The sequence below is a fragment of the Neophocaena asiaeorientalis genome, unplaced genomic scaffold (genome assembly GCF_003031525.2).
Source record: "Neophocaena asiaeorientalis asiaeorientalis breed wild unplaced genomic scaffold, Neophocaena_asiaeorientalis_V1.1 scaffold246, whole genome shotgun sequence".
Taxonomy (NCBI): Eukaryota; Metazoa; Chordata; class Mammalia; order Artiodactyla; family Phocoenidae; genus Neophocaena; species Neophocaena asiaeorientalis.
This window is the reverse complement of record NW_020174551.1, coordinates 2745105-2768338: the sequence shown is the minus strand read 5'-3', so window position 1 is coordinate 2768338 and position 23234 is coordinate 2745105. Positions and strand designations below refer to the sequence as shown.

At 42.8% G+C, this 23234-nt stretch overlaps 1 protein-coding gene across 6 annotated transcripts in view; it reads right to left on the bottom strand.

The window, feature by feature from the left end:
- Positions 1-23234, bottom strand: part of SPATS2L (spermatogenesis associated serine rich 2 like) — a 174641-nt gene that overhangs the window by 1342 nt on the left and 150065 nt on the right. For all 6 annotated transcript variants that reach the window (XM_024757381.1, XM_024757380.1, XM_024757384.1 and 3 more), the window contains 4 exons: positions 14828-14886; positions 8439-8548; positions 5684-5786; positions 2806-3026 (listed from right to left, as the gene is read on the bottom strand). In XM_024757381.1, the coding sequence (XP_024613149.1) occupies positions 2806-3026; positions 5684-5786; positions 8439-8548; positions 14828-14886 (493 nt within the window). The remainder of the gene's footprint in view (positions 1-2805; positions 3027-5683; positions 5787-8438; positions 8549-14827; positions 14887-23234) is intronic.

Sequence of the window (23234 nt, the reverse complement as noted above, 5' to 3'; positions counted from 1 at the left end):
AAAAAAAAAAAAAAAAAAAAAAAAAAAAAAAAAACAGTGGACTGTCTTGTAAATGGAACTCCAAGAAAATAAAATCATTGATGTTGAAAGAGAAGTTACAGAAGTGTAAGAGAGACAATTCCAGAACCAGGCCAAATAAACCCCATAAAGAATGCCTGAAATAAAACAGAATGAAATGTAACACAGAGGCAGGGAAACGATGATTCTCTACCATAAACATTTCTAGGACATTCTCTATAGACTCTGTATATGAATTCTCATGACATTTATGAAGAAAAACATAAAATTCTGTTTGTCATTTTTCGTCTCTGAAGCAGCTTTTCTATTTTATTTCAAAACAAATACCATAGTTCAGAAATCTTATCTTGGGTAAATACAGGGATGAGGTGTCTCTGGATCTTGGTGAGATGTATAGGTGACGTGTATTTTCAAAGAGATAATGAGTTCTTTTTCTAAACATTTTGCAGTTCTCAGCTAATGAATTTTGAAGCATCAGACTGAAAAACTGGCAACGCTCAACAAATCAGCAACCAAGAACATAAATGGACAAGTAAAAAGGAAGCAGTGGGTTAGCCTGTGTGTCTTCATACAAGAGAAAGATTTCTGAACTCCTTGAGGTCAATACCAGCCAACAGGTATGTAGTGCTTAAGTGTGCCAGGCACCAAGCGAGGCACTTGACCTTGTGCCACCTCATTTGTCATTGCCATCACCTTTTAAGAGAGCTTCTATGATGCACTTCATTTTGTCGATGAAGATAAGGAGTTTAAGGGACTTGCCCAAGGTCCACAGAAAGCGGTGGAGCCATTCTCACTGCACAGATTCCCTCCAGACAAGATTCATAAGCAGGTTGTTACATGAACACAGATCTTTTTTTGAAAATCAAACCTCTGTTACTAAAATGTGTAATTTTTTGAGTTACAAATATATCAAGTTCTTAATTTGTGCATTGTGACTGGATGGTATTGGTTTAGGGCAGACGCGCCCCTAGTAACTCAGGGCCCAGGGCAAGAGTACAAAGGCAGAGGCCCACGTACCATGTGTCTGAATATTTTCTCTTCCTACCTCTGGCTCCAACCCACATTGTGAGGAGCCGTGCCTACAGGAATGTGGACACTCCAGCCTGCTCACCTAAGCGTCGTCTCCACCTCCACAAATAATCGCCCTTTGGATCTGGGAGTGTGCAAACTCAAGGTGATGCATCCAGAGAAGTAGTCCAAACAGACCCCGAGAGCAGGCTTGGGGCTATCTGGGAATAGAGTTCCAGGATCTCGAGTATTTGGACCACTTTCCAGAAGGGAGAGTGTAGATTCTGGGTAGTCACATCTTGGTCTCGCTCCATAGGGAGGGCCATGGGCCACGGGGGTTTACGCTAAAGCACAGGACCCAGCACAAGGGCCCTTCTGAGGCTCAGATATATGTTTAAGGTTAAACAGGCCATCGCCTGAAATGCTTTGCTGAAAATGATGAAACAGTGTATTGAAAAAGTATCTATGTGGACAGCATTTAATCTGGCCCCCTTTGCTTTTAAGAAAATTGTGACACAGAAATTCAGACTAAATTTTGGACTTAATTTTAGCAGGGGGTTTAATAATAAGCAAAGAGGGCTTCCCTGGTGGCGCAGTGGTTGGGAGTCCTGCTGGTGCAGGGGACGCAGGTTTGTACCCCGGTCCGGGAGGATCCCACATGCCGCGGAGCGGCTGGGCCCGTAAGCCATGGCTGCTGGGTGTGCGCGTCTGGAGCCTGTGCTCCGCAACGGGAGAGGCCACAGCAGTGAGAGGCCCGCGTACCGCAAAAAAAAACAAAACAATAATAAGCAAAGAAAAAAAGCTATGAAGCTGTATTTAGACAAGTGAAACAGATCTGGTTATGATCTTGAATTTATGACTGTATGAAATACTCCTTGTCCAAGTGCTATTTTAAAGTTCATGAAGACATCTGGGGCCAGAGAAATGCCTGTCACAGTCACTAATGAGAATTCTAAAAGACCAAGACCACAAAATCCAACAGGGCACTTGTTAGAAAACGAGCATTTTGGAATGCGTAAAAAAAAAAGTCTCTTTATTCAAGCTCTCTTTCTGAGAGCTCAGGAAAAATGTCTTTATAGCATTCCCAGCTTCTGAATCATCAAAACCCATTTCTTGGTCATTCTCTAATGATAAGGAGGAAATCACTTCTCAAGGATATAGTGGAGAAGCAGAAGGAGAGAAGACTGTCCTTTTGGATACTTCTATTTTTAAGGGTCATAGTAGATAAGAATTAATAATGTCATTTTGAAATGTATTCTCTTTACTGAAAGCCCAAGAGAAGAAAGTGCAGTTTGAACTAACTTTGGCCTCTTACAGAAAAACTAGACATAAATGGGAGTTAAAGGATCATAAAAAACATGCCAGATTTCTTCTCACTAATGGTGTCAGTGGCCAGGTTCTGAATCTTGTTCCCATGTCTGTGTGAGTCCCTTCCACATGTGGGCCAGTTACGAGGACCTGGGTGGCACTCAAGGCATGAGAAGCACCGTCTCATTTACGTGGACTCTTTGCTGATGCTGTCAAGTGTGTGAAGACCACTTCCTCCACGGGGGGCAGCGCCTATGAAATGGGGACCGGATGGGACCGGGGGAGCTCTGGGAGGCCGGACTGGCAGAAGGAGGCTCTGGAGGCCGGGCTACTACTGGGGGTGGGCGGAGCCTGGGTGTGACCAGTGGTAGCTGTTTTCTTTGCAAACGAGTGGTTTCTTGCCCAGGCAATGCACTAGGGTCTGCGGGACTCCTGGAAGCAGGGCAAGGTGGCCTCCCTGGAGCAGTTTACCTGCTTATTAGCTGGCACAGCCTGGTGAGAGCTGTCAGCGGTGCTGGGAAGGTTGCTCGCCAGTTTGGGGTTTGCTGCTTTACCCTCGGAGGGCTTGTTGTGATTGGATGATTTTCTGGTGAAGTTACTCTGTTTCCCAGAGGTGGTCGCGTGAGCGTTGAGCAGCGGCAGCAGGGAGCTGCAGGGAGTTCTTGAGGAATAGTTGTTCTTTGGATGTGTAACTGCAACAAGAAAGCACTTGGTGTTAGGGGCTGTGCCTCGGTAACCCATTAGGAGATGGAGAAATTGGCAGGAGCTTCATAAAAACATTAAGTTTTTGTTTTTGTTTTTGGAAAGATATCGTTTGAAAAAGCACCTAGGTGCTTGGAGACCACCAAATGTCTTCTGTGAGAATCACTGAATAGCATAATCATTCAGGTTGGGAAACATCTGTAGGAAATGAGACAGATCTGAGCACCTTTAATATTATGCCTTAGGTCAAGAACCACCAAGGGAAGAGGGATAATGAAACCCCGAAGTGCCCTCTCAGCCCTGTCCTGTACTCTGCCGCTTGGGTTCCCCATTACCAAACCTGTTCTTGCCGTTCTTGTCATATCCCCAGACCCGTTGGTGTTGCAGAGATGCAGAAAAACCTAGAGGTACGCGGACACTTGGCTGGTCAGAGCCACAAGATTTTGAGAGCTTCAGAATGGGGTGATGCCAGGTGTCAGGAATTTTGTCACCCTGGGGTGGTATATATCCCCTGACCTTACGGCCATGCCTGCCGGCCCAAAAGATGCCCCGAAGCATCTTCTATATTCCATTAGAGTTACATTATCTGGCCTTTTAGCAACTCCGTTTTCTACAGCCCCACTGCAAATCTGCAACAATTCCAATGCTAAAGTCCACACAGGCTAATCAGACAGATCCCCGGCAGGGCTCGGACAGGTCTGTTCAATTTTTATTATCACCCTTCCCACTGGTTTTGAAAGGGGTGATTTTTGATGGGATGTTTCTGCGTGATTATGCTGAATCAGGGCTGGAGGGAATCAACTTAAGGACATAATCATGACTTTCCTCTCATAGTTCACCAGAATTTGACTGCCCGTCTGGACAGCAAGACCTCTGAATCTTAAAAAATTGTCACCAGTTTTTAAAAGCAATTTTCTCTGCTACCTGTGTTGGATCAGACTTAATCCTAGCATTCTTCCTGAGGATTTGGAGTGTGAATAGGGATCACAGGACATTAGAAATGGAAAGGACAGGGATGAATCTCTAGTCCCTTCATTTTACAGGTAAGGTGTGATGGCACATCGGGTACTGTCCAAACACGACGAGGGGATTTTAGTGGCTCTTTGCTAACTAGATTCACTTTCACAGGGGTCATTACTATTTCCGGTTCAGTAGCTGTGGGCTTTCCATGTGCTCTCAACAAAGCTGAGAAGAAAAGGGCCTTTCAAGGACTCCTGTCTCCAACAAGGGAGGCTGGCTTCCAATGTGGACACCTGGGATCCGGTAAGGGATGGTTCCTCCCACTAGATGGCACTGGAGTGCTCTGGAGGAGAGCAGGTGACGCTACACCGCCCTCCCCTCCTCAGATGGTGGCAGAGTCACTTGGCATCAGGGTCTTGCCCATTATCAGCCTGGAGTGGAAACTAGGATAGACAGTTAAATTTCCAACTGTGAATCAGATAGTCTGGTTTTTTAGAGGTGAGGCAAAATCTGGGGATGGAGAATGGCAAGTGGGGTAGATTCATAAGGGAGGGAGTGTCTAGAGAAAAAATAATTTAAAAGAAATGCAGTCAAAAATTCAGAAAATTGCCAAAGATATGTGAGCAAGGATGCTCACAGAAGTGTTATTTTAATGGTGAAAAACTGGAAGCAGCCTAAATGTCCACAATCAAGGGACTGATTATGCCAATTATATTTAAATAAATTACGGGTTAAATATATTGACATGGAAAAATGTCAGCCATATATTGTGAAATGATAAAAGCAAATTCTCTTACTATATATGTATATTGTATAGTATATCAAATGATGTAGTATAATTAAGTATACTGTATAATTTACCCAGTAGATATATGTGCATAAAAAGTGTGATGGAGCCACAAAAGTAATGTCATGTTCTATTTTATATAGTTTGTAATTTTTAGATCAAGCTTATATTTTTTATACTCAGAAAAAAATGCAATTTCCACTTTGAAAAAAAAAAGTGAAGCCAAATCTCAATTTTTCAGCTCACTACGAGGCTGTAGATATTCCATGTCCTTCACCAGTTGTTCCTTCTTCCTTGTGGCGTCCTTGAAGCCACTTTGGTACTCATTCCCACCTCCCCTGGTGGGTGGGCTGGAGCAGGGGAAAAAGGATCAGGCAATTTTGTTGCATGTTAACTGCTCTAATTAAGGGAGAGGCTCAGTCAGGCACTGCTGAGCAGCGTGTCACACACACACACACACACACACACACACACACACACACACACACACACACACACACGACAGCTGGGCCCTTCACGACAGTAGCCCATTGTTCTCAGACTCGTTAGGGAGACTCCCTCTCCCTGTAACAGGTCTCTATAGAACCAGGCAGTTTGAAATCAGAGAAGCAGTTGATCTGGCAGTGCTTAAAGAAAAGTTTGCGAAAGATATAAACTAGTTGACCTGTTCTGTTCTGCTTAATAAATCCTGGGGATTTACTGATGGGGCAGTGGCATTTGAAGACTCGAAGTTCGGATCTTGACATTTTTAGCGACTTGTGTCATGACCTTAGATCATTAAATCTCTTTAGACCTCACTTTAGCCCCCTGGGGGACCGCACACCTGACATTTCTGATATCAACTCCAAATAGCACCAGGCTTATGCACACAGAATCATTTAGCAAGTATGCAAAACTCACTTTCTCCACAGAGCATGATTTGGGCCTTTAGCTGTTCAATGTCACAGGAGAACCGGGCAGCTTTCCCAAGCTCTTCATCATATTTACGCTCGCTGACAAAGTGCTGCAGGGAAGAGACAGGAGACCCATGATTGCAGAAATGACTGAGGCATGCTGCTCATCCATTCTCTGCTCTCCCGCCACCGCTGATGATGTGAAAGCAACCCCAGGTGGGGAAGCATGCCAGCTCTGTCACCGGGAGGCTCTGTTAAAGCAGGCTTGGTTTTGGCCTGCCTGGAGCACGGTCACCTTCTTCTTCTGGGAAACACGTGTGGGTCCTGTCTGTACAGGCAAAATGTGTGTCTGGACTCATCTACTTAAACCTTTTAGCACCCCACGCCCTCCTTCTAGCACTTCCTGTCCTATTGTAAGTTACGGGATTGCCTTCTGGCAGTCTTCCTAATCTGGCCAATGGCCTCCTAAGGTATCACTCCTCATGAGAAAGCATGTCATCCTTCCTAGACGTCCGTCTCCATTTTAATAGGGTACCAGGAAGTCCAAAAAGCCTTCAGTATCGATAACTAGAAACCATTATCTTGAATGGTAGAATTTCAAGCGCTGTTAAAGGAAGTGGGAAAGAGATTACTTTTCAGTTCATTTAAAATTAAGATCTATGTGTAGATGACAGAGTGAGCAATACAGAAATAACTATGAGTCAGTCCCTCTGTGATCTACCAGGGAGTTTACCACATGGCAAGAGAGACAGATACCACAAGATACAATATAACGTAGAATGTAGCAGGTGCTTTAGGAATATGAAAGAGGAAGAAATTATTTCCTACTGAGGGGAATGGGTAAAGAGTTATGTAAGAGGAAGCATTTGAGCTGGAACATTAAAAAAAATATTGAACACTTACCAGACATGGGCCAAGTTCTTAACAGATAATCTCATTTTCAGCTGATCGCATTATTATGAAGCCAGTACTAACATTAACTGTAATTTACAAAGGGGGAATCGAGGTTCTAAGAATCTAAGAGAATATGTAATTTATCCAAGGTTGCAAGAGCAGGACCGTTGCACTCCAAAGCCTGTGCTATCAACCATTTTATGATGAGTGGGGTTTTGATGGGTAGAAGTGAAACTTGGAAGATGAGTGGATTTCAGTTGACCAGGAAGCTGGCAACTTCATGTTTATCAAAACAAGTGTGTGTTTGTTTGTTTGGCTTTCCAGCATGTTTTTCTGGGTATCAAGATGGGTTCTGCCAACCAGCCCCATTCCCCATTCTAATCTCCTCTGGGACCAGGGAACATCTGTGACATTAGAAGTGCATCTGTGTCCACAAGACGAAGGGTTTTGTTCTACTGAAACTAATTAGCAGTGGCCATAATAAATACATACTGGAGTCCAGTGGTGGATTTTATTTTGAAGGGAAGAGGAGACTATAGTGGGGGAGACCAGACCTGCTCTAATAACTCTGGTCTCAGGGTGAATGACCAGGCTGGAGGGAGACAGTGGATGCACAAAGACTAGCCAGGAGGCCACTGCAATTGACTGGGTTGGAGGAAACAAAGACCAGGAGAGCAGGTGAGAAGGGAAAGACCTACAGAACTTCTCAGAACCTTCAGGGGAAATCCTCATCCCCATGGGGCTCTCTTTTATGCCTAACCAGGATGGAGGGGACCAAACTCACTTGCCACTTTCTACCATACCCAACCAGTGGTTATGCTGGGATGAGCAGACAATCCTACTTATAAAGCTAGCAACAAATATGACTTCAAAGTACGCTAGTTCCCTAGAAGTCGGTCAGAAGCTGGAGTGCGTGTGCATGTGTGTATGTTTACTGTATTGGGGAAAATGAGGATAAGGGAAAATTTATAAACCGTAACTTCCTATTTTGTTGTAGATACTTGTTTTTGCCTTTCTGCTAACAATTTCTCCTTCTGGTAACTGTACCCCAATGTGGTTTCCAAGATTCACAGCGTTGGTGGGTCTTTCAATCAAGACCTCTCTTGGCCAAATGGTGGATGTGACCCAAGTGGAGGCCAATCAGAATCTCTCTGTTTGGGATTTGAATCCAGTGGGGTGGCCCAAGGGGTGATGACATCTGGAGGTCACTCACTCTCATGGTGTCCTGAAGAGTGTCTGGTAATTACTGCTGCCGACATTTCTGCCCAGTTATAACCTGGAGTCTTCAGAGCACACTCTGGTTTGGTGAGCTACCCTCATGTCCTTTCCAATTCTACTTGTTCTTGGGGTTAGCCAGGGTCAGCTTCTGTTGCGTGTGACTAAAGAAATCCACTAAATACATATTTGTGGGTGGTATTCTTAATAAAAGGGCAAGTAAGCTAGAAAAGGATATAGGAAAGAAGTCTCCACATATTGTACATTCTTTAGAATCCTTACTGTTATACTAAGTTCATACTTAGTGTGTGTTCACATGTGTGTGTGTTTATATACATATGCATAAATTACATATGGTGAAAATAATGTTCCCCTTCCCAGCTGAATATGTTTTATTTGGGTCAGTTCCACTGGCTGAAAGAATAGCTTGTACCTCTCCTCTGTAATGATAGAGCCCTTCAACACATAGTCTACTTAAATATAGTGACTAGGTGTTTCTTTAACCCTTCTGTATTCTCGATTTCAACCCTGTGAAAGACAGCTGGGTGTCTGATGTTAGATCCTCAGAGAACAGCACTCTATGGATGCAGAACAGACATAATGGGGATCAGAGCTCTGGCTCAGGGTTCAGGCTGTGATATTTTAGAACTGACCTTAATTTCTGCCCTGAGTTCGGCCAGCTGCATCTCTGCCATCTGACTGGCTAGATCAGTAAGTCTCTTTAGTTCTTCTGCTTTCTTTTGACGAGCAGTCAGGATTTCCACTGCCAGATAAGAAGGAATAATACATTAAGGCCAAAGATGTAAACATATTAAACGACCTAATTTCTTGGATCAGTTCTCTCTCCACAGACTGATCGCTTTGTTGGGCCATGGCTGTTTTCTGAGTTGGTCACTAAGCTGGGCTGGCCCTTGATGCTCATCACCAACCACTCATTTCCTTATGTCTTTATCCACCAAGCCCCAAACCAAACACGGTCCTTTCTGATTCACTGTACACCCACAATCTTCTTCATTTTCCCCACTGGCATCTGATCTCACTTACTTAGTTTGGACTTTTAGATTTGTGCATTACTCAGAACAATTATCTCCAAGAAGAAAAAAAAAAAAAAAAAACCATTAAAATCCTATCTGAATGCTAATGCAAAGACAGTGAGTCCACTAAGCAAAAACCATTATTCTGTATGTGCTGTACTATCAAATTCTAACAACATCAGACCCTCTGAACTTTAACACATATTCATTTAGGGTAGCTGTGTTATTGAAAGATGACATAAAAGTTTTCCTTTATTAGCTTTTTGTGAGTTAAAAAATGCCTCTGCTTTTGCTACTCTGCAGATATGTTTCCACTTTGCAACCAGAGAGAAGTTGCAGACCAGAGCTTTTGTTATAAGTGTCCACAATGGAAAAATTTCAAGGGTGAGTCAAAGCTTGCTTAAGCTGAATTCATGTGCACTCTAGCATCTGCGCATGCAGTGGAGTCACAAGGGAATTCTCGGCATCACATCTCACACACCTGTCAAGATGAACTACTCAAGGTTCAAGTAGATGTAGGAGCCCACAGGTTAATTGTCTGTGTGTGTGTGTGTGTTTCCCAAAAGACCATGGAGCTCAAACGCAATGAATACAAATACATTGGGTGAGATTTAAACAAGAAGTTTGATTTTATAATAGATAAGATTTGTAGTTCTCTCATTCCAGTCACATACGAATTGCCCTCATTTCTTTTGGACAAAGATTTTGAGTTATAACAAAAGAAAAGTCCACCTAACTAATACGATATGCACATGGAATTCACATTCCATTCTTGGCTGAACAAGGGTCAACTGCTTTATTAGACCAGATTCACAGCACAATGCCCAAACAAGGTGCTTTCTGATTTTAAGAGTTCTTAATTTATAAATGTCAAAAATAGTTGCTTCAGAAGCCCCAAAAGAAGTTCAGAGTCAATCAAGAGTTAAGATTTCCTGCAAACCATAAGCCATTCCTCAGACAGGATGAGAAATATCTTTTTATGCTGACACCAATGTTGAGATGTCAATAAAATAACTAATCTATGACTCATAAAGCCTAACCATCTTCCAACCTACTCTAATCATGCTTTAATTATTTACCGGGACGCCCCCTGCCTCCCATTTACAATTCCAGGTAGCTAGGCAGATTGAATTGTACCTGGTAGCATTTCAGAGTACAGAGAAGCTAGTGAAAAACTTGTCCTGATGATGGGAGCGAAAGGAATTTTCATCTGAACATAGAAAATGTATTACTGAGTGATGTCCCAGGTTACCCAGTCAGACCAGAGGTCACAGAAAGGTAGCCAGCTATCACTTTCAGTGACAGGGTACATATATTTTGTTTGGTCCACACATTACTTTTACAAATAAATCACCCACACTTGAAAGTTAAGTGATTCCATTCAAAAGCTGGATTTCTGGTTGCTCTTAAAATATTGTTACTTCTGGTTACAGCAGGCATCTCTAGTCCTGGCAAAAACTGCACATTTAGTTCTTTGTGTCTGGGATACCTAGGGCCTGGTACACAGTGAGTGCCCAATATGTTTGCTGAATGAACGATTCCAACGAATGGATCAATGCATTACTTAAAAGGAATATGCAAAGAATGAATCAATGCATTACTTAAAAGGAATATGCAAAGAAAGGCAGAAGTTCCTTTTCTACAGGGGCCACTTGAGAATATCTAGGACTCATACCTTTGACTGATTATTTATTTATTTATTATTTATTTCCCATTATAATTCAACATATGGATGGGACTAAAGCCTGGAGAATGAGAAAATGATTCTTGAGTAGGAAGATGAAATGAGGTACTTTCCTCTTGCAAAGTAAGATAAATAAGAATGCTGAGGGCTCAGCTTTGATGAGCAGCTAGTAAAGGGGTCAACAGACCCTGAGTGACTACATGGATAAACAGATCTGACTTTTCTTAACAGATCATTTGTGGGACTGGTGACAATTAGGGGTAATTGTTCTTTTTGATTAAGTAGAATTTGAGCATTCATACCAAACAAAAGATTTTGTAGAAATAGATATAAATGGGCCCTAAAATAGAAATGCAGGTGCAAGATCACCAATAAATTCTGAGTTTACACTCATGCAAATGTGCATGGGAATGAATACTTTGCATCAGCAAGTGTTGGGATGAGTTTTACATATAGTCTCATTAACATTTCAAAGACTTTCATTATGAAAAAGTCCTAAAACTTGAGATCAAAAGCCAATATTCTCTGGGGGGAAGCCAACATTTTCACCTCACAAACATCAATCACAGAAACAGAAAGCAAAACCGAAACAGATCAGTTCCTAAAATTCATTGATCCTATAATTTCAAATAGAATAGTAAGTATGTTTTGAAAGCACCATCCTTTTGGAAATTTGTAGAGGGAGACAGTCCCATATGGCTTTAGATTTTCACTGCATTCAACACTCGATTAGTATTATTTATGTAGTATCTGGTATGCTGAAATCCATTCGCTCAGTAGGATTTATAATTTCCTTCAAGTTTCTGGAACACATTAGAAGCTTGCTCTCATTACTTGAACCGGAAAATTTTAGGGCTTCTCGAATAATATGTCTTAGCAGAGGGTATACTTGAAATCCTGGGGGATGGGGGGCCAGAATCTGGGGCCCAAGTAGCTCTTCAAGCACAAAGGTTCTTTGAAATCCTTTTAATTCCTTAAAAATTCTTGTGAATTTTGCATTTTACTTCATAATAGCTCTATGTTCCTGTTAATATAATGTTTTCTTCCCATCTCTAGTAAATTTGACACTCTGAGAACACACCTGTCTAGGCCTCCAATTCCCTGGGCAGGCAAAGTTTGAGATCATAGCACGACAGCATCCTTACTTGCTTCATCTGTAAAATGTAATAATCATATAGCCCTCACAGGGTTATTGTGGAACGGAATGAAATAACCTATGTGAATTGTTTAGAAAAGTACCCTAAAAAACCCTAACTACAAATACTATTATTCTTTTTAATTTAAAAAAAAATTTATATATTTTATTTATTTTATTTTTGGCTGCACTGGGTCTTCGTTGCTGCACGCGGGCCTTCTCTAGTTGCGATGAGCGGAGGCTACTCTTCCTTGCAGTGCGCGGGCTTCTCATCGTGGTGGCTTCTCTCGTTGAGGAGCACGGGCTCTAGGTGCGTGGGCTTCAGTAGTTGTGGCACGTGGGCTCAGTAGTTGTGGTGCATGGGCTCTAGAGCGCCGGCTCAGTAGTTGTGGCACACAGGCTCAGTAGTTGTGGCTCCCAGGCTCTAGAGCGCAGGCTCAGTAGTTATGGCACACAGACTTAGTTGCTCCGCGGCATGTGGGATCTTCCCAGACCAGGGCTCAAACCCGTGTCCCCCTGCATTGGCAGGGGGATTCTTAACCACTGCACCACCAGGGCAGCCCACAAATACTATTATTAAAGTGAGATATATTTATCTAGGATATACCTCCGTCTTGTTGCAATTATGTTCACGTTCACTAATATTGGATCCCACAGCCTGTAGATACTGAATTAATTACAATAATTCTTTTAAGAAATACAATGAAGTACCCACAGTCTTCTCAGCTCTGTGTTAGGTGCCATGAGGGATATAGGAGCTTATGTTATAATTGGGGAAATATGGTTTATATCATGTGCAGGAAATGGAAAACGTGGAAAATACTCTTGAGACCATAGATAAGGAAGCTCAAAATGGTGGTTGCAAAGACAGTTCAGCACTTTGTGGGGAGAAATTCAATGGTTCTTTCTATCGATGGAGAAGACTTATGGTTGACATAGGTGTGTCACCTGAGAGAGGCTGCATAACCCCCCTGACCTCTGTTTTCTGAGGGGTTGGACTAACCTCTCTACTAAGATGAGCTTTTCTCTTTTTATACACACTGTGTCAGGCACTGTGCTAATAACTATTTGATATAGACACTCTTCTTATGCCCTATTTTCTGATTAGGAGCCTGACTTTAGAAATTCACAAAACAGTTCAATGTCACACAGCCAGTAAATAGGTGGAACCTGGATTTGATTTCATTTCTGTTCACCTCCAAGGTAAGCAAATTGGTTTCCCCAGGGCGCTGGGCAGTTCTAAACCGGGACCGATTCCTGAAGTTAGGGGAACCCTGTCAATCAAGCTAGCCGTTTCAGCTAGCCTGAAAGCTCCATGAGTGCAGGTCCCAGATTTATCTGTTTGCTCGTTTGTCCCTCTCTCTGCCAGTGCTTAGCACACAAGGAAGCACACAGTCAATGTTTACTGATTGAACGAGTTTTAAAAATGGGGATGCTCTCCAGAGATGCCCAAATTCCACAGGTCTTGGGACTGAATACTACTGTCCCAAGAAGGAAGAATGAGCACTTGAAATCTGAGGCCCTCTGTTAAACTCTGAGAAAGTGATGTGCTAGTAACTTTCTATTTGGTGCTAGAGAAGCATCTGTGTTTGCGTTGGCTGTTACATTTTTATCATTAGGATATGAAACTGAAAAGGGAAAATAAGCTGTACCTGAGAAACAGGGAAGATCCCAAGTCATGGGGTAATCTACTGCTACTGAAGAAATCAACAAATGTCAATAAAATAAAATAATTTCACAGTCAAAGGAATTGTGTAACTATCTATATATTCCACAGCTTAACCCTGGATCACATTTAGTTTTATTTAATAAAACCTGCTGTATTTTAGATTCTAAAATGTTGTTTTAAATTATTTGGAAAAATTGTCTAACAAAAATAATGATAGCTATTTTACATAAAATAACTATTGAATTTATGGCCAAGGGCCAGACAAGAAAAATATTAAAAGAATGAAGAATCTGGTCTGATCCTTCACTGATAAAAAGGAAAGCACTGAAGTCAAAAGTAAAGGAATTTAGCTGAAACCTGGCTGGGGGTGCAGACTGCCATTTACCCAATTTATGAGATAATATTTGGGTAAGGATGAAGAATTTAAAATGCCTAGGAGATACGGATTGTAAAACTAAATCCCAGCCGAAAAATATGGTCTTAGGGGAAAAAAAAGAAAAAAAAAATGGTCTTAGGGCTCCCATTAACATAGCAAATGAATTTAAAAATAAAAGAGGGATCAGCATGTACACTTGTGTTGAATCTGACTGAGCAATCTTGTCTCAGTTGAAATTTCCAACCCATGAACCTCAGCCTATTTGAGATGGCAAATCCACCCTAATGGCTGTTGGGTTAACTTTACAGCATTGGAAAGGTTTAGAAATAGGTATAAAAATAGTAAGATAAATCAAACCCAGAGTACTAATATTTTGTGTTAAATTCAGAAAAAGTGTTGCAATGATCAAGATTGTCTGCGTGTGCTCATTATTTAAATATAGAGTATTCTATATATTACGCAATCTCACTTGTGATTTCAAACACGTAACTGATTTTCTTCTGAGGTGTTAAGTTGGCAGGTGTTAGCGAATTTGGCTGAGTTTGTAAACAGAATTGGAGTGTTTTAAGAGAACTTCATTTAGTACATCTCTAAGTTTGAATTATTAATCTTGTAAGAGTTGCTTAAGAACTTGGAATACTTTGCTGGTTAGATTTGTGAGTTCGCCTTGTCAGGTATCTGAAGTGTTTGAAAAAAATAAGATATATTAAATTTACAAACGTAATTCAAAATGTTAAGGGGAATTGAAGTAACTTTCAAATAGGACACATTTTTTAGGGGAACTTAATTTGGTAAACTTGAGTTAGTTGAAAGAACAAGTGAAAAGGATTGTATGAGTAGTATAGCAAGGTTTGTAGGGTGCGAAGGCATGAAAAATTATGTTTTAAAATTTAATACTATATTCAACATCATTTTAAACCCAATTAACTATAAGTAGTCCTCTGTAGGCACAAAAGTCTCCCTGGACTTTAAATAAACTCAGCTGGCACCTATTCCTTGCTGCATGCCTATTCCGCCCTCTGCTCAGTGGGTGCTACTACTCCATCCTTTTGGACCCCACTCAGAATCTGTATCATTGGCAATCTGACCTATGGCTTACTTCTGATTGGGAGGCTCCTGATCAAACAACCATGTGTCTACTTACTGGCTTCTTCTTTAACTTTATCCATTTCTGCCATTAATGAAACTTCTTTGTCAATGATGCTGGGGGAAAAAAAACAAAAACAAAAGCAAAGAATGCTTAATCAAAGATAAACTTTTAATAAGCACTGGAAGTAAAAGAAAAATTATTTTCATTAAACAAAATACAAGATTACCATAAATATTTCTATGTTACATTGCCAGCAGCAGACTCTGCCTTTCCAAAAATGAGGCAACATGGAAGGGATGCTCCCAGTGTTACATAGTGACATCTGCTGATTAAATCATTGTCAGCAAATCTAAAAAAAAAAAGCCTTTTCAGACTTTCAGAATTGCACTGCTTTGAATTTCAATTTGGGAGTATTTTTGCCCTATGAATTTTTGAAGTTCCAAAACAATATAATAAGTATTTAAAAGGTGGCACTCAGGTTATCAAGGCCTGTAATTCTCAAATGTCTCTGTGATTTGGGCTGGGAGGGATAGAGGTGGGCCCAATGCTGATGCAGAGGGTCCTAGGACCCACTTTGAGAAATATGGTTCTGGGTCAATCCATCCACATGCTCTATAATGAGTCGATGCCTTCTCATTCCCCCAGATAAGCCTTTCAAGGTTAAATTAACTTTTTTCCATTATATTTAATATATTTTTGGTTAGTCCTTTGAAAAGGTATTACCTGCAAAAGTAATAATTTTCTGTCCAAAAGTTCATTTCTCTCCCATCCTGACTCTTTGCTCCCCTTCCAGTATCAACACATCATCACAAGTCCCTTATGTATCCTTTCATAGATTTTTATGTGTAAATAAGCACAGATGCCAGATTTTAAAATTTTTCACTTCAACCATAATATTTCAATATAGGTATCTCAAAGATAAGGACTTTTGGGGAATATAACCATAGTATTACTATAATACCTAAAAACATGAACAATAATTTAATGTTATCAGATATCTACTCAATATTCAAAATTTCCTAATTGCCCCATACATTTTTTTTAAACAGTTTGTTTGAACCAGGATCTAAATAAGGTCTGTTCGTGACAATTTGTTGACTGTCTCTTAAATCTGTTTTAATCTATACATTCCCTCCCATCTCTCTTTCTTCCTTTTCCTCCCTTTGTTAAAGAAACCAGGTCCTGTAGAGTTGTCCAAGGTCTAAATTTTGCTGACTCCACGGCCATGGTATTATGTAACCCATTCCTTTATATTTTCTATAAATTCGTTATGAGATACAGAAATTTGATTCAATTCAGATTTGTTTTTTATTTCAGGAGAAATTATGTTATGTACTTCCATCAGCAGACACATGACAGGACACACTTATAAATACTCCTCCTGAAAAAAAATTAAACCTGAAGTACTCAACTTTATACATCTCAAAATAAATGTACAGGAAATACAAAGAACATCTCTATTTTTTATGAAATTAGCAGCTATTGGTGATCACTGCCTAGATCAAGAGGGTTTGAGAAATGAGGATATTCAAATTCTCTCACTCCTTGGTTCATTTACTGAAAACTTCCATAAAGAGAAATTTTCCTTGATCAACTATTTGGTTATCACGAAGTACAGTTTGCATAGGCAGGGTAAATGCTTGGTTCTCTCTTTTTATTTATCAGTTTTCAAAACGATAGTTGGTTCCTCCAAAAGTAACCAATGAGATTTTTTTTTTGCTTGTTTGTATAGTTTAATTGTGAACTCATATTTAATGCAATTATTATCCTTAAAACATCCTTATTTATTACTACTCAGATTGTTCCAACAGATGTACATTTTTTTCTCTATCAGATGTATTCTTAAAATTTAAAGTGTGTTGAAAATCTATTTCCCCTTAAGAGGAAATATTTTGTAGTATTTGTCAAGGTACGAAGTGGCTCCTGGGATGTATCTCTAGGAGTTTGGGTCTCCTCATCCAAATGATGTAACCTAAACACGTGGACAGTAAGGACCGTGTGTTGAAGAGCTTGGCTCTTTCCAACCAGGAAATCCTAATGGAAAGAACTGACGTGAACAAGGAATGGCAAATTCTCCAGAACTGGGCTCGAAGCCTAATGCATCAAGCATAGACATCAGCTCTCCCCATGACGCATGTGGTTTTAGGTCACTGGCTATAACCACTTTGGTGTAACTAGCGTATCAAGAGAATTGTACCTTATTTATTGACATTAGACACATACGATGTCAGTGTGTTTTAAACACAGGAAATACACGATACAGAAAGGTGTACGGCGAGAAGGAAGTCTTTATCCAAACTCTGTCCCAGTTTACTCAGTCCCCCTCCCTGGAGGTCTCCACTGTCACCAGCTTCTTGTGTTTCTTTCCAGAGATCATCTATTCATAAACCAGCATATATTCGTTAATTGTACGAAATGCCGAGCTAAGTCAATAGGCTTGTGCTCCTGTGATTATGAGGTATACTTAGCTTTCCTGTCAAGTTCACAAATGTAGCCACAAGCGATTGGAGAGGGCAGTTCTATGTTAGTTTAGAAAAACAAGGCTAATGGATAAGCTGGTAGGGAGATAAGGTGAGAACCTAGAGATTTGGAGTCAGGAGCCCAAATTATAACAACACGGCTAAGCTATTCTACCTGAGAAAATGTTTTGAATGTTTATTCCCTATAGAAAAGGAGGTGAAAAGAGAGAGAGTCAGCGAGAACGCTGGGAGCTGTGTAGGGTGAAGAGGCTGGGAGAAATCACCAGTAGTGGGGTGAGCAAAGGAGCTTGAAGAAGCGGGAGGACCACATACGCTACTGTGAGGTATCCACTGTAAGGCGTGTGATGTGAGCCTTGCTTGGGATGTCCAGACCTTCACCACGCTTGGTGTGAATGGTCTGAATGTGTGTGGTTGCGTGCGCGCGCGCGCACACACACACACACACACACACACACACACACACACAGGAAGTGGCTGGGTTTCACGTCTGGGTCAGTGCAGGGCTGAGAAATGGGAAGAGCAACAGCCTGGAGGCAGAGTGAGCATTGAGAATGTTGGGCCTCACCCGCATCCCTGAACTGGCACAAATCTTAGAGAGGTCTTTTGACTTCCGGCGGACATGAAACGGGGGTCCAAGGGGCTGGGACTCTGCTGACTTATGGGCTACAGGTCAGGTGAGACTTGCTCCATTCTCTTAATCAACGGAGTGAAGCTGGCTTGCACACGTGTGGGGTGACGGTACAGAATATGTCACAAAGAGCACTGGAAGACTCCAGTCTCTGGAGAGACTGACAAAACATTCATCCACTGGACAAATATTTGCTGAGTGCCTGCCACGTGCCAGGCGAGGGTGGAGCTGGGAATACAGCTGTGGATTAAAAAAAAAAAAAAAAAAAGATTCCTGCCATCCTTGTGGAGCCTCCATTCTTTTGGGTGAGCTGAGAGGAAGAGGGTGAAAGGACCTGCCGAACTTGCTGGGGAAATAGCGTAAAACAGGTGGAGAGGGAAGAAAATGATGATGGCAGGAGGAAGAAATTAGGATTTCCCCACCCTCCATCAACCAGAAGGCTGTAATTAGTCTCCAGGATTTGAGAGCATGCAAGATGCACAACCAAAGCAAATACATGCACGTGATACACGATGGGGTACCTTTAGACTTCAGGGGGCAGGAGGGGGCAGACCGCAGTGAGAGTGCCAAGACAGCCTCATGTAGTCCCCACGCCCTCAGTCCCCAAACAAGGCCACGGACCCTGCAGCCTCTGTGTGTGTTGGATGAGAAGGATGGTGTAGGAAGGGGCCTTTGCTCATTTCTTTACCAGCTATAAGATTATAGTGCATTTCTGTTGATTAAACTTGTTAATATAATTATGTGCCCAGAGAGTTTACAAGATGGACATTTGGGGTGCAATCCGTATCCCCAGGTCTAACACATTAAACGTTGTGGATACTCACACAATGGTTAGTTTAGGCCTCCTGGGCTAGCAACAGGAGGGATGAAGGCTCTACACAATCAGTTGTTAACCTGCTTAATGCCCACTGGAGGATGTGAGAAGCCTCTGAAGTTGGCATCAAACCATGCTTCCATTCCTCTGGGTATTTCGGCAAAAGACTGTCCTCAAGCATCTTAGTAATTCAAGCACTGCTATGTATGATTGCTTCCAAAACTGATGCATAATAGCAATCCAAGGGATCTCTGCTGAGTCAGGACCCTGCTCAGGACCCATGAACTGGATGCAAACGAGCATCAAGGTGCTAGCTCGAGGCAGTGCCCCAGGACCTCCCATGAGAATCTCAATAAGGTGCACCTCAGAGTTTCACTGGATTTTTTTTTTTTTTTTGTCCTTTCAAGGCAGCAGGCTTGTGGGAGGGAATACTAAGGGAAGAGGATGTGGAAGATGAAGAGGATGAAGTAGCAGAGGCCAGCCGGTCCTCTGGCAGGCTGTCAGACAGTGAGGACCCAGCATCACAGCAAGCTGAGAGCCAGACCAAAGGAGGGTCCAAGAGGAAAGGCCGCGCCTGACACCTTTTTGGGCCACACCGCGGGGCTTGCGAGATCTTAGTTCCCTGACCAAGGATCGAACCTGTGTCCTCAGCGGTGAGAGCGCAGAGTCCTAACCACCGGACCGCCAGGGAATTCCCTGTGTCTCACACCTTCTAAATGACCGCAGTGCTGGGGGCCACACCCAGCTTCCTGAGTAACTTCATCAGTGCCATTCACAAGCCCCACTGAATCTTCTTAGAGACCCCAGGACAGAGATCCGCACTGAAGTGCTGCCTGATGCAGAACTCTGCAGGCTGGATAAAAGAGGAGGGTGCGGGGCAAAACCCAGTAGGGAGTTAGCAGATATGGAGGGCAGGAGGGAGGAATGGCACAGAGGGAGGAGACGACTCACAGAAAAATCACAGGCAGTGTCACTGTCCCCATTCCTACTGGAATAGCAGACAGGTCACACGCAGGCTTTCGAGATACCACTTGTGTAGACAGCCTCAAAATGAGAGCTGCTCGTAACTGACACCTGAGTGCTTACTGTGCGAGGCCGTCAGGGAGAGCACCGGTGCCTCACTGGAATGATCTCACTGAAGTTTCCCAACAGCCCAGGAGGCATGAGCTCTAATTCTCCCTCACCACAGGGCCTTGGCATGTGCCCTTCCCACTGCTAGAGGACAGCTCTCCTCCCCAGCCCTGCCTTTCTTCATCTCCTTCACTTTGAGGCTTCCTTCAGGTCTCTGCTTAATCATCCCTTCTTCAGAGAAGCTCTGACGGAGTTTTAGAAAACTTCTTTTCGACGTTATGCTCTTCGACTACGGTGGGCTGCTCGGCAAAAACTGCTTGACAGTGATGAACGGAAGGGAAGATAGCATATTTATTTTTCTATGGCATAACAATAATGAAACCCCTTAATTGGTAAACTGTCGTGCTTGCATATAAATCATCTTTATGCAAAAATTTATATAACTTTTGTCACTGACAGAATCTAATCATTTGAGACATAAGCTTATGAATAAAAGTACAACGATATTCACTAAACCACACAGGGTTTGGCTCAGAATCAAGACACGTAGTTAATGATTCTGTTTGTAAATTGGGATGGTAATAAATTACTGAAGTTTGTACTTTCCCCTGCAATTCAGGTTTGGGGCATTTTTGCTTTTCAACGGTGATCCTCCGTACTTGATAGAAACACAGAACTCTTTAATCGGCTTTTCACTGACCACTGGAAGTTCTCTAAATGGCTGGATAACGTCCTCAGGAGGGCACCAGACTGAAGACACATCAAACGTGTTCTACGTAAACTGAGCTCACATAAAACCCATGCTGACCTCACATGTTTCAGATGTGCCCTTTATCCTTCCAAAAACACATCTTCTCATTTTATCTAAACTGCCTGGATAGTAAAATTTTATTCTCTTGCCATAAAAAAAGCTTTTATTATTAAAGCAATAAGGTGTCAGGAGAGGCAGATGACCATGGCAGAGCCTTTATGGTTTATTATATTGTTAATCACAGAGATAAAGTGTCATTTTATAAAAATGTTTCCACTGTCTTGATTCCTTTCTATAGAGGCCTAATAATAACAATAGTAAAAAGAACCAGAAAGGCACTTGAGCAGGAATAGATTTATCATTTTCTGCTCTGTGAAAGACTCTTCTTTAAATGTGGAGACAAGACACTGAGAGACAAAACGGCTTCATTTGGCAGCTCAAAGGAGCCACGTCAAGTCTGGTGTGCTTCATAAATAAAGATGCCGTGATGGGCAGCGGCCACAGGACTGTCAGTGGGTGAGAGGCTGGAGAGCTGAAGCCTCTGGCGGATACTGAGGAGTGAAAGTAGGATTTCAGTAGGAGCTGAACAAGATCAACCTGCCACAGCAGCCAGAGTCAGACGTTAGAGAGTTAAAACTGGGCTGCATTTCATCTTCCTGGGCTGGCCTCAGGGAGGCCATAGTGAGAGAAACGGCCTGCGACTATCTGATCCCAGACAATTTTGCTTCAGGACCTTCTGGTGGACGAAGGGCTTCAGTGCGGAGCTTCCTTAACTCCTCGGTTGCCAAGCAGAACAAAGCAGGTGGAGAGCCTCAGGAAGCAGACAGAGCCCCGCGCTGGCTGGCAGGGTGATCGTGGCGCAGAGCCTCCAGACCGCTGGCCCGTTAGAGAGGAAGACAATGTGGAGGTTGCCGGGGAGGAAGGATTCTACCGAACGCTAAGGGGATGTGTCAGCCCTCCTGGCCCGTAACAAACAGTTTAAAGCATGCGACTGAGTGATAAGCCGTAGAGCCAGACTTCCTGTTTCAAGAATTTCTGTTTCTTTCACTAAAGAGAGAGGGTAATGTACAAACATTTCCCCCCACTGCGGGCTCTGCTCCTTACCTGCTGCACCAGGAGTAAGAACTGTGCCCACGGGAGGAATGCCAACTGAGCGCCTGGCAGCCTAGTAGCACCCAGGGGCCGCTCTGTGGATCCTGAGCTGGGAGCTGGTACTGATGGAAGAGGCCGCCCGTACTGCCCAGGAGTTTAGGCCTCTACGTCCCTTGCCCTGGCTGAGAGGACTGTGCCCACCAGGCGGAGGGCAGAAAAACTCCCTTTATATACTTGGGGTGTACTCTGCTGTTACCATGGGTACCATTTCTAGTCCAGTGGGGTTTCGGCCCACCCATTTCTCAACTATTGTTGCTGTCAACAAAGGTGTCCCTGGCATGACAGGCACAAAGACATCAAGACTGTGTATGGTTCTCTATTCTTAGGGTCAGAAGGACAGGCAGGCCTAACATGACAGGTGCCTACAAATGGTGCCCCTGCTCTTGCATGGCTGTCAATTCCCCGTTCCTCCTTTCTCTGTTCTGCTCCCTGAGGACTAGCAGAATATGCCACCCCAAATATGGCTCATTGTGAGCTGTGGGCACGTGAAAAACAGCAAATGCAGGGACAGGCTTTCTCCAAACTCCCCTTTTCTGCTTAAAGACAGATCGTCCAAAAGGAGCTCAGTTGTCATAAATTCCCTCCCCGGGAGTTTCACCAGCCAGGGAGGATGTTGACTTTCATCACAGGAGGGGAGACTAGAGAATGGACACCACACTCAGCAGACTTTGTCACAAGCTACCGTACCTCCACCCGTTCTTCTAAGGACCCATTCATCTTTCCTAAAAGTCATTCACTCTCCCCTCTGAGGCCTACACCCCCTCTCCCCTTTTCGCTATGAAGATGGTATTTAATGCTGAATTCCAGGCCACCCTGGGGAGTTCTTCATTTTTCCCTGGGTCTCTCCCATGTGTACATGAGGCGTACATGTTAATAAACTTCCGTTTGCTTCTCTCTGGTTAACCTGTCTTTTATTACAGGGTCTCAGCCAAGAACCCGGAAGGGCAGAGGGAAAATATTCTTCCTCCCCTGCACGTCCATCCTGTCCCCACTCCTACACCTGTCTGCTGGTTACTGCTCTTACCACTCACCAGTTTTCATGACTCCCCTTCCTTCACTTCCCACGTGGTCAAGTCCTCCCAAGTCTACCCCAGAAATATCTCTCCTACCCAACTCCACTTGCCAATTTACCTCAGGCTCATTATCCAGTAGCTGGCTATGCTCATTTATTCATGCTTTTTTGTTGGGATTCCTGGGTCCGTTACCCTCTACTCTGTACACTTTTGCATTTCGGTTTCACGACAACCTGCGTTCTCCTTATAATTGGAATTCTTTTTCTGAATGCAGCAGTGATTGACAAATTGATCTAAAGATTTCTTGAATTCCATAGCGTTACGTGATCAACATATAAAACCCAACATACGTGTCTACTACAGCCTGTCAGCTGGGGTTGGGACACAACTCTTTGAAGCTGCCTAGTAATCAAGACTCTCAGGGTAAAAGAGTGTCTCTGAGCGTGAATCGCTGTTAACATACACAGCAGAGTTACACCCCTCTGGGTGCCCGTGAATGTGGCAAGTGCACTCAATTGGCCAATCAGGTTGAGCCCATTTTCTTTCTATTTC